This window comes from Barbus barbus, assembly GCF_936440315.1.
Source record: "Barbus barbus genome assembly, chromosome: 7".
Lineage (NCBI taxonomy): Eukaryota > Metazoa > Chordata > Actinopteri > Cypriniformes > Cyprinidae > Barbus > Barbus barbus.
This window is the reverse complement of record NC_136735.1, coordinates 2788216-2800514: the sequence shown is the minus strand read 5'-3', so window position 1 is coordinate 2800514 and position 12299 is coordinate 2788216. Positions and strand designations below refer to the sequence as shown.

Genomic DNA, 12299 nt, shown 5'->3' with positions numbered 1-12299 from the left:
TGAGATCAGATACTTGAGACTCTATCGGCTCCCCACCAGCCCTCACGATCTCAGCACTCTCTGTAGATCTGTCCAATCCACTGATCTGACCAGCATCTACATCACCGCGCTCTGCTTCGTTATCATTTACACTTTCAGCGGTAATCACGGGAATATCTACCACATCCTCAGAGTGTTTATTCATTACAAGCTCATTTATACTCCCACCATCTTTAGACAGAGAAAGAGCTTCAATTTTCTGATCAGTCCCGTCACTATGATTTTTTCCGCCTTCATTGTTTAAAGAAACAGATGGCAATTGTTCCACAGAAGGATTAAGTTCAGTGATATTAGTACTAATGTTAACCTCATCATTCATTGAACACACCAATTTTGTATGACCGTACTTCCCACAAGTAAAGCACCTCAGTGACTCAGTACTGATATAGATGGTATATTCTTTACCCAGCAAAGTGGTTTTCGCTGAAGTATTCAAAGATTGAAACTCAGCGTTCAGAATCATGAAAGTCTGACGTCTAAACGACATCACATGCTTGAATTCCGGATTTTTTAATCCTAAAGGGATCATTTTAATTGGCGCTACTAATTTACCATAGCGTCCTAACAGCCGCTCGAGTGAATCATTGGTAATAAATGGAGGTACATTCGAAAGGATAACCTTTTTAGAAGGACTCGACAACGGTAAAACTGGAAGAAAAGTATCTCTAATAGATAAACCAAACTCAACCAAATGCTGAGCCAAAGAAACTTCTCTCAAAAAGACAACAACCGCTTTATTCATCCTTGATGCGGACACAATGTTACGAGCTCCAACCTCACTACCAATAGCAATTAGACAGTCCTCAACTGTGATGGATTCATCAGGTAAACATTTGCACCCATGTTTATCAGTTAAAGGATCACGTCCGTCCGAGTCTGTCCCCATTTTTAACCACCCTTAGGTGATACAATCAGCGACAATTAAATCTACACTAAACAACAACAACAAAAACCAGAAAAGGAAAAAAGAATATCAACTCACTCACACACCGCAACTCGCTCAGACGCTCACACGCTCCTCAGACGCCCGCACATGCGCACAGAGAGAGAGAGAGAGAGAAAGAGAGAGAGGGACTATGAAGAAATTAGAAAGAAAATGTATCCCAAATTTGATGGGGGATAAAATTTGCCATGACTTCAAAATGTTAAACAAAAAAACACAACTTCAATATTTATTTGGTGAAAAACAAGATTGTATCTTACTAGCAGCAAGATACATTGACGCATTCAGTGTTTATATATATATATATTAGTGCTGTCAATCGATAAAAAAATGTAATCACGATTAATCGCAAATTTAAAATGCTAGGCTTTACCTGTAAATGTGTTGAAATAAAGAGCAGCATGACAAACTAGTTTAAGGAAACAGATATACAATATGTACCCAAGTATGTCATGCCAGTATAGTAATATGAATGGAACTGAATTGATTGGAGTGGTGTGGATTATTGTGATGTTTTTATCAGCTGTTTGGACTCTCATTCTGACGGCACCCATTCACTGCACCAATATACCACAGCAGACGCCTTCTAAAATCAGACTGGATCTACATCATCAGACTTTAGAAACATTCTTTATTCTTTGGTATAAAAGGCACATTCAGGATTAAAGAAACAGAAAGGATCGATATATTAAAAAAAACAATGTTCCCTCATTTAATTTCACTAAATAAAATAACATCCATTTCTCGAGTTAGCACATTAAGCATCATGTAAACATTAGTTTGCCACACAAGCATTCCTTTGCTAGCTTTAAAATGGATTTGTATTATGTGTTTTTTGTGATTTATTAGATTCTTTGTTGTTTGATGGATAATATTAGACATTTTGATCTTTGTAAGGAGCAAAAAAACTCATTTACACAATAGCAGACAAAATATGTTTGTATCTGATCAGAAGGATAAAACATTACGTCAAATGAATGAATGAACAATAAATAGAAATAGATATTTCTATTTCGATATTTCTATAATGATACGGATATTTCTAGATAGATATTTCTATAATGAGACGGCTTTATGAAGAGATAACTTTCAGCATTTTTTTTTATTTAAATGTAGCTAAAATAAATAGTTTGCAACCACTTACCTATATCATTGTTTTTTCCAGTGCAATCTCTTGATCATTACCAGACCTTTTTACCGACATTAGCTTTTTTAGAGGAAACATGTTTGTGTCTTCTTTGCTTTTAAGTATTTCAAGACTATAACGATTTAAATCAGTCTAGTGATTAAATATTGTTTTTCAAAAACAAAACATACAAGCTGTCATCTTACTTTTATGGTCATTCTGACACAAGGACAATACTCTTAATTCATGCTTAAGGGACTTTTATTTTGAAGTGTATCACCACAGGCAGGATTTGGAAAGGGGAATGGGTGTAATCACAAATCTGTTTTGCATCTCATGAATACATGTTTTTACTAGTAAGAATGCAATTGTAGAGCTCTGTAACTGGATTTCTTACTAGTAAGAACTGTATTAGAGAGCTCTCTAATTGGCTGAAAATACACCAAGGCCTTAATCCAATAGAGACAGAGAGAGAGAGAGAGAGGGAGGGAGGGAAAAGGAAAGCAGCACTGTCTCGTTTCCCGGGTGTACTTGAGTGAGAATGTGAGCTTTCAGGTTTCTCTCATACAATGTAGAGTTTAAAGGAATTTTTAGGTCTGTTTAAAGTTTAAAGGTCTGTTTTCTTCCACGTGTGCGAGTGTTATGAGTCAGCAACGTTCACTCTCTAGTCTAGATCTTCCATATTTAAAAAAAACAAAAAAATCAAGTGAAACTTTTGTCTACACATGACATATGAAAGCAGATAGACATGATTGACGATATATTTTCTGTATGTGTTTTGTATGCAGCTCATGGTATTTTTTATAGCAATAAAGGATGTGTATGACTAATATTAGCAGTGTAGCGTTATTAAACACACAAAGAGTGCATGTGTCTGCTTATTATAGAATCAAAATCAACTATAAATCACAATCGGAAGTTATTACAAGCACTCGATGATGGTTTAAAGTGGGTAAGCAAATATATTAATAAATTAAATACATGTTTTGCTTTGTTGCAATTGTTGGTCAGCGCCACCTAGCGTGCAGGCGTGAATTAGCAGAAGGCAAACATTCGTTTCGAGCTCGGTGTGAAAGCAACATTCGCGGGTGATTCGCTTCGCGTTTTCGCATTGCGCTCAGTGTGGAAAGGCCTTAACACTCTCACAATGGTCTCCTTTAAAGCTTTAGAAGATATCTCAACAACTTTACACAATGTGCTCAGATTTTTATCCTAATCTAAAGACACATATTTGTCTTCTCCACTGATTCAAACAAGATTCTCAGATGTTTCTCTTTAGCCAGAGACTCTGGATCTCTCACATTTGTCTCTTTTAAAGCTTTAGAAAACATCTCAACAACATTAGTGCTCAGATTTTTCTCCTACACTAAAGACTCAGGAGCTCCCACATTTGTCTCCTCTAAATTTCAGAAGAGATATCAATAACTTTACAAAGTGTGCACCAAGTGAAATGCCCCAATATGAGCTCAAACATTTCTAGCATTTAATGTATAAATAATCAAATTAGTCAATTAATATTCAAGAGTGAGTCATAAGCCATGTATGTGCCTTTCAGCAAAGAAAGCTCCAGGGTTACATTTTCTATAAATCACATTAGTATTTCCAACAATGAATTATGCGCCTAAGTACATAAACATTGTCCTATAAAAAGAAACATTATCTTTTTTTTTGCATTATTTCTCTCTCGATATAGCCTTTAACTCTGAATTTAGGACCCCCCCCCCCCCCTCCTTTATTTAGTGCATTTCAAGTACTTGACTTGGTACACAGTTTGTAAAGTTGTTGAGATCTCTTCTAAAGCTTCACATGAGACAAATATGAGACCCCCGGATTTTTTAGCTAAAGAGAAAAACCTAAGCACAGTGTGTGATGTTGCTCTTTTAAAGCTTTAAAGGAGACCATTGTGAGAGTGTTAGAGTTTTTGTCTCAGGAGAAAAGTTTGAGAAGCAGGCGACTCAAGCAAAAATCTCTATTCGATCTTAAAGTAACCACATTTCTGTCTAGGAGAAATATGTGAGATGTTAAAGTGAGAAAGAGAAACATTGTATTTTTCTAAAATACACCACATAAAATGATCCTAGAGGTAACTTTTAATTCAAAAGTCATATTTGGAAGGCCAACTACATGAACGAATAAATATGCACATAAACAAGCACTATTCAATGATAAAGTAATATTCAATCCTAAATGCCCGCATTTCATGGTGTCATTATTGGATCATACTGACACCAAGTTGTCACATATGCAGGTTTCAAACAGTATGACACATTTGAATGATGCCTGATGTCTGTTGGTTGTGATCAGTGTTGATGACTTGATGAAATATATATTCATTCATGTTCATGTGTACTTAAAAGTTATTGATCTCTTCTAAGCACAAAGCTGAATTTATTTGCTTCTGCAAAATGAACAAATGTAAATTTAAGATTTAATTTATGCAATGAAGATGGCAATAGAGGGAGTTCCTGCTGCAAACACTGTATTTCATAGAGAGGAGGAGCAAATGAGAGAGAGAGAGAGAGCTTGAGCTCATCATTAATAGAGACCACCAGCTCCACACAGATAAAGCAGAATGATCCAGATCTGTGATGATAAACTCCTCATATTTCACCTGCTGCTCCTCATGTCAGGTGAGAGTTATTCTGTGTCTCTCTAACAGTCTGTTCTGTTCTCAATCAGGTCCATGTTTGCACTGAGCTGTGTTTCTCTTTATGTTTTAATAGTCTTGGGATGTGAGACGAGTGAGATCTTGACTTTCACTGCGCATGAAAGAGGAAAAGTTGAGATACAGTGTTCATATGAGTCTAAATATGAAGGACATAAGAAGTATCTCTGCAGAGGAGAATGTCCAGTAGTGTTTAAAGACAAAGTTGTTGAATCTGGATCAGCAGCTCAAGACGAGAGATTCTCTCTGAATGATAACAAATCAGCCCAGATCTTCACCGTCACCATCACTGATCTGAGAACAGACGATCAAGGCAAATACTGCTGTGGAATAGAGACAGGGTGGGGAAAATTTGATGAAATCACACAGATTCATCTGGAAATTAAACATGGTAAGTCAGAATATGTGTGAAGTACTTCATCAGAGCACATAGATATGGTGTAAAATATGTATAAATGAAACTAGTATACTGTAAAGTAATATGTCAAAGGTCTGTTTGCGGATGTGACAGTACTGTATCGTGTGCTGAAAGATGTAGAGAGGTGAGATATCAGAAACCACAGTATCCTCTGCGGATGGTGAAGAGTGTTCACACCACACACAACAAAAATACTGACCCGCATCACTTCCTGACACATGCCATGCAGATTCTTTGAGAATAAATAGCTCATTCAAAAAAAAGTATACACAACTCAGACTCTCTTTTTTCATAACTTGCTCCTCAGTATTTAGGTGTGCTTATTTTGTAACGGCTAAATAACTCATAAATAAACAACTTATTTTGTTAATTTTGTAATTAACAGCTTGTCAGAGTTGTTGACATTTAGTGATCCAAAAGGTCAATGTCGTTCTGTTGCAGAAATCATTTTTCACTTCATATTCATAACATTATCAGTGTTTGTAAGCGGAGCAGCCAGTGAAAATGGTGTGAATGAATGTTAAGCAGAATATAAAACAATACTGTCACTCTGAGAAATCTGAGACTCAAGGATGGGGGAATGTATTTCTCTGATTTAGTGTCCCGAGTGTCTGGTGTGCCTGGAGAGCATCTGAATGTTCCCTGCCGTTATGAAAGTGAATTGAAGAGCAATGTCAAATTCATCTGCAAAGAAAGCAGCACGTCCCTCTGTGAGAAATCAGCTATCAAGGTTTCATCAGAGAGCAACAGTAACGGTCGATTCTCTCTGAGCGATAATGTGTCTGCAGGAGTCTTTACTGTGAACATCACTGATCTGAGAGAACAGGATTCTGGGATATACTGGTGTGGAGCTGTACAGAGAGGACAAGGGCACAAGAACAAGTGGCTTTCAGTCTTTGATCTGAACATTTCTGCTGGTAAGATGACATCAGACATTTTACAATATGTTTAGGGATACAAAAGATTTGTTTTTAATATAGAAGTAGTGAAAATGCTAAACGCACATCACTGCTCATTATATTTTCTCCACACCCTCAACATTAGTGAAGCGTTGCTAACAGCTGTGTCAGGGGGAAATACAAAGTGTCACATGACTCTTTATCACAATAAGACTGTAAGAATTAAATCATTTACATAATATATAAAAAGCATCTTAAAGAGTTTTTGTTGTCATCATATCCGGAAATAACTGCATGGGCTGTCATGCATTAAACCCAATGATTTTTTGTGCTTCAGACACACCTAAACCAGCAACAACAGCTTCATTTCACACCAGCAAACCAGTGACAGCTGATACTGCATCTGACAAAACCATCACATCTTCATCAGCATCATCATTATCATCATCATCGTCAGCACCTTCAGTGTTAATGTTTTTCTCATCGACTGCTGATGCAGCTTCACCAAAACCACTTTCAGGTGTGACGGATTTTGTTGCTCGAAGTTTCTGACTGAATGTCCAGACCAGAGACGTGTGTTTCTCAAGTTTCATTAAAAATAGGACATTTACTAGATGTTTTTGTCTGTTTTTCAAGTTTTTACACCAGTCATCATGGTGGTGGTCATAGGGACACTGACAGGGCTTGTATTCTCATTGTTCATTTACTTAAGAAGGAGGCAGAAGAAAGAAGGTAAATGTCTTTCTCACATCAGCCATTTTTGTTCTCATTTGCCATAGTAAATCACGGGATTTTCATAGTCAAACCATACATTAATGTCACAAAGCTGCATATTGTGTCAAAAGAAAGGTCTTTAATACATTTTGTCACAAATAAAAAAAATATTGTGTAACAAAACAGGAACGCAGCCCAAAGATGTGGTTCATGGCCCGACTACGAATCTGCCCAGTGGAGAAACGAGAGAAGTTAGTTCATCTTGTCTGTTTGAGTTCAGTCTTTATGCACTCACTTGTCTGTGGATTGTAATAAATTTTTCCACTCATTTATTTTTCTTCTTCTCTTCAGGCCACACATACGGTTTATGAAAACATCCTCACACTTGATCATCCTGACTATAGTCTGGTCCTTCCAGGATTTGCAGAACATGACGCCTCTGTTTATGCTCTAGCACATTTACCCAGCAGCCCCTCTGACAATCTCAACTACTCCAGCATTAGATTTCCAGCTACACATCTTTCAGACAGGACTTCTGATGGGCAGGAAACATGCGACTACGCCACTGTTATACCATAGAAGACTGAGAACATTATTAGAGACCAGGTTAAACCTGAATGCTTCTCACTTGCTTTGTGACTTTAAATCTGTGGCCTTGGTATTATTTTGGATAAAACAGTATTGAACACATAAGATTGTTTGACATATGTTTGGTTACATTTATGTCTGTAATTTATTCATGGCCACAAATCCGTTAGTGTTATGTAACAATAAATCAAAGTACATAGTCTAGAATTAAATTATTGAAGAAAATAAATGTTATGGTGTATGAATAACAGTACAAATGTACTGACAGGCTGAAATGAGGTATTTGTGAGCTAATTAGTATTAATGTGATTAGTAGTTGCCAAACATCTATTCTGGTCATTACAATGTGTTCACAATAATTGTGCAACTTGCAAAAATGCACAATTATCTCAAAATCTCACGATTAGCTCAAAAGTTTTTATTTATTTGTGTGAATACTGCTAGAATACATCTTCATAACCTGATTAAGATATTTCTGCAGTCAGTCACGCATCACTATTATATAAGGTTCCCATTTCGCCAGGTATTAAAAATGTACCAGAATACCATAAGTGTCTTGTATTTCAAAAACAGTTCTGGAAGTGATGCACATGATTTATCCATGGCGGGTTTTTTTTGTTTTGTTTTTTCATAAAATTAGTCATTCCATGATCTAGAGACTTTAAGTGAGAAGGGAATATCCATAAAAAATAAGGGATATTTAGTGATGAGTAGCCTTAATTCAGCAGATCCCAGTATTGATCTACAGTCTCACCATTAATTCCAGAAATGTGGAAAAAAATGTGGATTTTTTATGTTATTTATTTTTTTATTGATGCCAAAACACTTAGCATATAACCACAACAACCTCAAAACCAATACAAGATAGAAAGTTAAATAAACTAAAAGACAACAAATAAATAAAAAGCATACACCAAAGGGGGAAAATTCTACAAGGTTAAACAATGAAAGCAATTTTTGACTTTTGAAAGATTTTTTTTGTTTGTTTGTTTGTTTTTTTATGCCCATTAAAGACAAAACTTAAGAATTATAGTCAACCAGAACAATTGACAGTACTGGTGTAACGGGGCGAACGAGACGTGAGACGTGCGGATCCATTTGCAAACTTTATTAAACAAAGATGTGGTCAAAAAACACGAGCAGGGTCAAAACATCAGCACACAGGTATGGCACAGACAAGATACAAGAATAATCCAGAGGGCAAGCGTGGGTCTTTGATCGGCAAACAATATCCAACGGGCTTGAGAAGAGGGGTGAGCAATAATCCAAACGAGGTACAAACAGGGTCCGAACGCCGAGACAAGGGTTAATCCAAGATGCACTGGCAGGAATAAGGAAACAGGAAACAAGGAAACACTGAATGACAAGACTAACTAGGACTGGACACTATACTCAGTAAAGCAGCTATCACAAGGTGAGTGATAAATGCAGAACAGTACATGAGACTAAACAGAAACACAGAACGGCTCGGTAAGGCAGCTAACACTAGGGGACTGCTATACACAGAACAATACTCAGCCACCTGTGAAAGGAAGTCCATGGTTTATAAAGGGTGTGTGATTGTGACAGCTGTGTGTACTTAGTGCAATGAATGATGGGAAATGCAGTCCAGGGTAATATATGATAGTCATATATGTGGTGTGAGAGTCGATTTGATGGAAGAGTGACCTCTGGTGGCGATAAAACATTTACCAAGCATAATAAAAAGATTAACAATATATTGAATACAGAAGTTATAATAAAAAAATATCAAAAGTGTGGATACATATTCTAACACATAACTCATTCCAAAAAAATGTAACAAACACATTCACAAAAAAAGATGCACAATGGTCTCTTATAACAGAAAGTACTTTTTCCCCCAATATTTGGCATATACTTAATATTACAAGGGTAGCATCTATGTAATATTTTAAATGTGGCTTCTTTTATTTTGTTTATTGATAAATATTTGTGCGGAAGAGACCAAGAAACATTCAAATTAACATTGTACAATGCCATCCATTTAAAACAAGACGCTGGAATAGATTTTCTGTTAATATGATTTCTAACATAGTAGTTATTGAAATTGTCCTCAACAATCAAATTCCCTTCTGCTGAAATAGAAGTGTTAGGCCTATATATAGAAACAGGATTAAAGGTTTGCTCTCCTTTCAGAGTTTTATACCAATATATGGTATTAAATACAATGTTATATTCTTTTAACAAAGCCCCAAAATCAATTCGGCGACACAGGGCTAAGGCCACTCGATGGACAGCTCTGCAGACAGTGGATTTGTGTACTCTGAAAACGTTGCCAATGACAGACTGAAAAGTACCGCAAGCGAAAAACCTTAAAGCAATCAAAACTTGAAGCAGTGCTGGGAGTGCACGACTTCATCGGGTTTGGTGTTGGTGGCTCAAGCGTTGCGGTGAGATGAAGGATTGACTGACGATCAAACCTATATTCTCTCAATAACTGCGCATCATTCATAGTCTCCAATGGATTATTTCGATCATTAAAAATGTGCCTAGGTAATTGCTCCTCTTCTATGAACATGAAATCAGCCATCGTGCTAGAGTAAAAGATGTCTTAAGGGAGCTATTTTGGTCCCTTAATTTTTTAAGGTGAAACGGTTACTAAGGACTTTGTAGCAACGCATAACAGAACTTAAGGGAACACTTAAGCAATTAAGGGAAATACTCTGGTGACCTCTGGTGGTGAGTAAACGGAAGTGCATGGCCAGGATTCGTAACAGATACACACACACATACATGAGCAGGTACATGAGCAGAGGCCAGCGGGTAAGTGCTGTGCAGGTACGACACTATGGCTTTTAGCCTCTTCGTTAGAGCGCCCGGCTCCCTTGCCGGAGACCCCGGTTCGAATCCCGATCGGAGCAGGGCGAGTAGGACTGCAACATTGGTGCCGTGACCCGGATGGGAGTGAGGTTTAGGGGGTGAGTGTAGCAGAGGCCAGCGGGTAAGTGCTGTGCAGGTAAAACCTCACTCCCTGATCTCAAGTGGCTCTCTAGCGACAGACGCTAGAGTCTATGGCCTTTAGCCTCCTCGTTAGAGCACCCACCTCCCACGCCAGAGACCACGGTTCGAATCCCGCTCAGAGCGGGTGAGTAGGACCGCAACATATATGTATATATACATATATATTCAGACCCAACTTGTCATACATCTTCTCTCATCTGATCTTATCCACCTTTTCCAGTAAGTGTGGGGCATGGCCATCTCAAAATTGCCTGGCTTCCGGTCTCATCCGCTTCCAGCTATTTTAGGCTACAAAACAGCCTGCCCTGCTGAAGAAAACAATAGAAACAATCACAGAAATTCTAATGGCTTGCACTGCAAAAACCATTACAAACATTGCAAACTAACCAGCCACCAAGAGAAGGCGGTTGTTTGCCAATAGAGGTCAACAGGGTCAACAGTTTCCACAGTAAAACTGTTACAAATTCTGTGACCGTTTCCGTTGTGTTTTTATTTTTCAGTAGGGTGTTTTGCTGCTTGATATTGAAAACTGGTGTTTCTTACCAAATTATTTTAAAGCATCTTAGTTACATTTACATTTAGTCATTTAGCAGATGCTTTTATCCAAAGCGACTTACAAATGAGGACAACAGAAGCAATCAAAATCAACAAAAGAGCAATGATATGCAAGTGCTATAACAAGTCTGTTAGCCTAACACAGTACACGTAGCAATTTTTTTTATATTTATTATATAATAAATAAAAAAGAAAACAGCTAGAATAGAAAAAGAATAGAATAATCTAGTGTTAGAGGCCTTTTATGCTTTTGTCAATTGTAAAATAGAGTAAACGTACCTAGCTCTTCTAACGAGCTGATTATCTGATTCAGATGTAAGACATGCAAAATATGCAGAGCGTGGTGCGAGAACTGGAATTGGGAACCGCTGGCCTACATCATCTGTCATTCACCGGTGAGAAAACTTTATAGCACAGTTAGTAAAAGTACTACAATACTAGGAAGGAAGATTGGGTTGTTGATGTTTGCCTGCCATTCTCGCCCTATCTGCACAGCGTGTGTGAACACGCTGATGACGTATCGTGTCTGCGTGAACAGGGTGCGTAGAGGTATGCAAATACACATGTTGACAGGCAGGTAGAAAAGCCAATTAAAACGCTCGGACCGAGCGTTTTGATTGGACGAACATTTCTTCCACAGAATATATAAATACAGATAAATACATTTAGACCACTTAACTTAATGATTGCTATCAAGATGTGAAGAAACTTTTAACCAGAATAACAAAACATGTTTCTGAAGACAATCACCTATGGCAGATTTAACAACCATTTAAAAGAGGTTTCATAATGAGGCTAGTTTCTGTGTTCATCCCCATTAATTAAATGTTTTTTTGGTTTATTTTATCTGATTTTTGTTACTTAGCTTAAAGTGAAATAGTATGTTGCAATGTGCTAAGATGACACTTCATTATGAATATATAACTGATCAACTTCAGTGCCTTGCTGCTTGATTTTAGTGTTCTGTTTTATTTTTTTGTGATTGACTTTGTACCTTTGTAATATATATTTTTACAATTATTCTTAAGACATTTTCCTTAAAATATTTTTTTTGCTGATGTATATCTTAATTGAAATGCTTTTGTCATTTAAAATAAAATTTAATATTTTTGTGAGAGAGATTAATATTTTATTTTAACATAACTTTTTGTACTGAAACCAATATCGTGTGCACTAAAAATGTCTCAATGTAGATTTTGGTCAGCTTAATAGGTACGTTTACCCTAAATAAAAAGAAAACAAATAGATAGAATACAGAAAGATTTGAAAAGCTAGTGTTAGTTTTTTTTTTTTTTTTAGAATAAAATTAGAATAGAGAGTGCTAGAGTTAGAGGGTCAAATAAAGATGGCAGAGGTGTGTTTTTAGCCGA

General features: G+C 36.9%; 1 protein-coding gene across 1 annotated transcript; it reads left to right on the top strand.

Annotated features, from left to right (window-relative positions):
• Positions 1–4594: 4594 nt before the first annotated feature.
• On the top strand, positions 4595–7942 carry LOC306872921 (uncharacterized protein). Its single transcript, XM_079421847.1, has 7 exons — positions 4595–4738; positions 4832–5164; positions 5791–6108; positions 6428–6610; positions 6727–6822; positions 6991–7055; positions 7156–7942. The coding sequence occupies exons 1-7, from the start codon at positions 4681–4683 to the stop codon at positions 7381–7383; spliced, it is 1281 nt and encodes a 426-aa protein (XP_079277973.1). The 5' UTR covers positions 4595–4680; the 3' UTR covers positions 7384–7942.
• The last annotated feature ends 4357 nt before the right edge of the window (positions 7943–12299 follow it).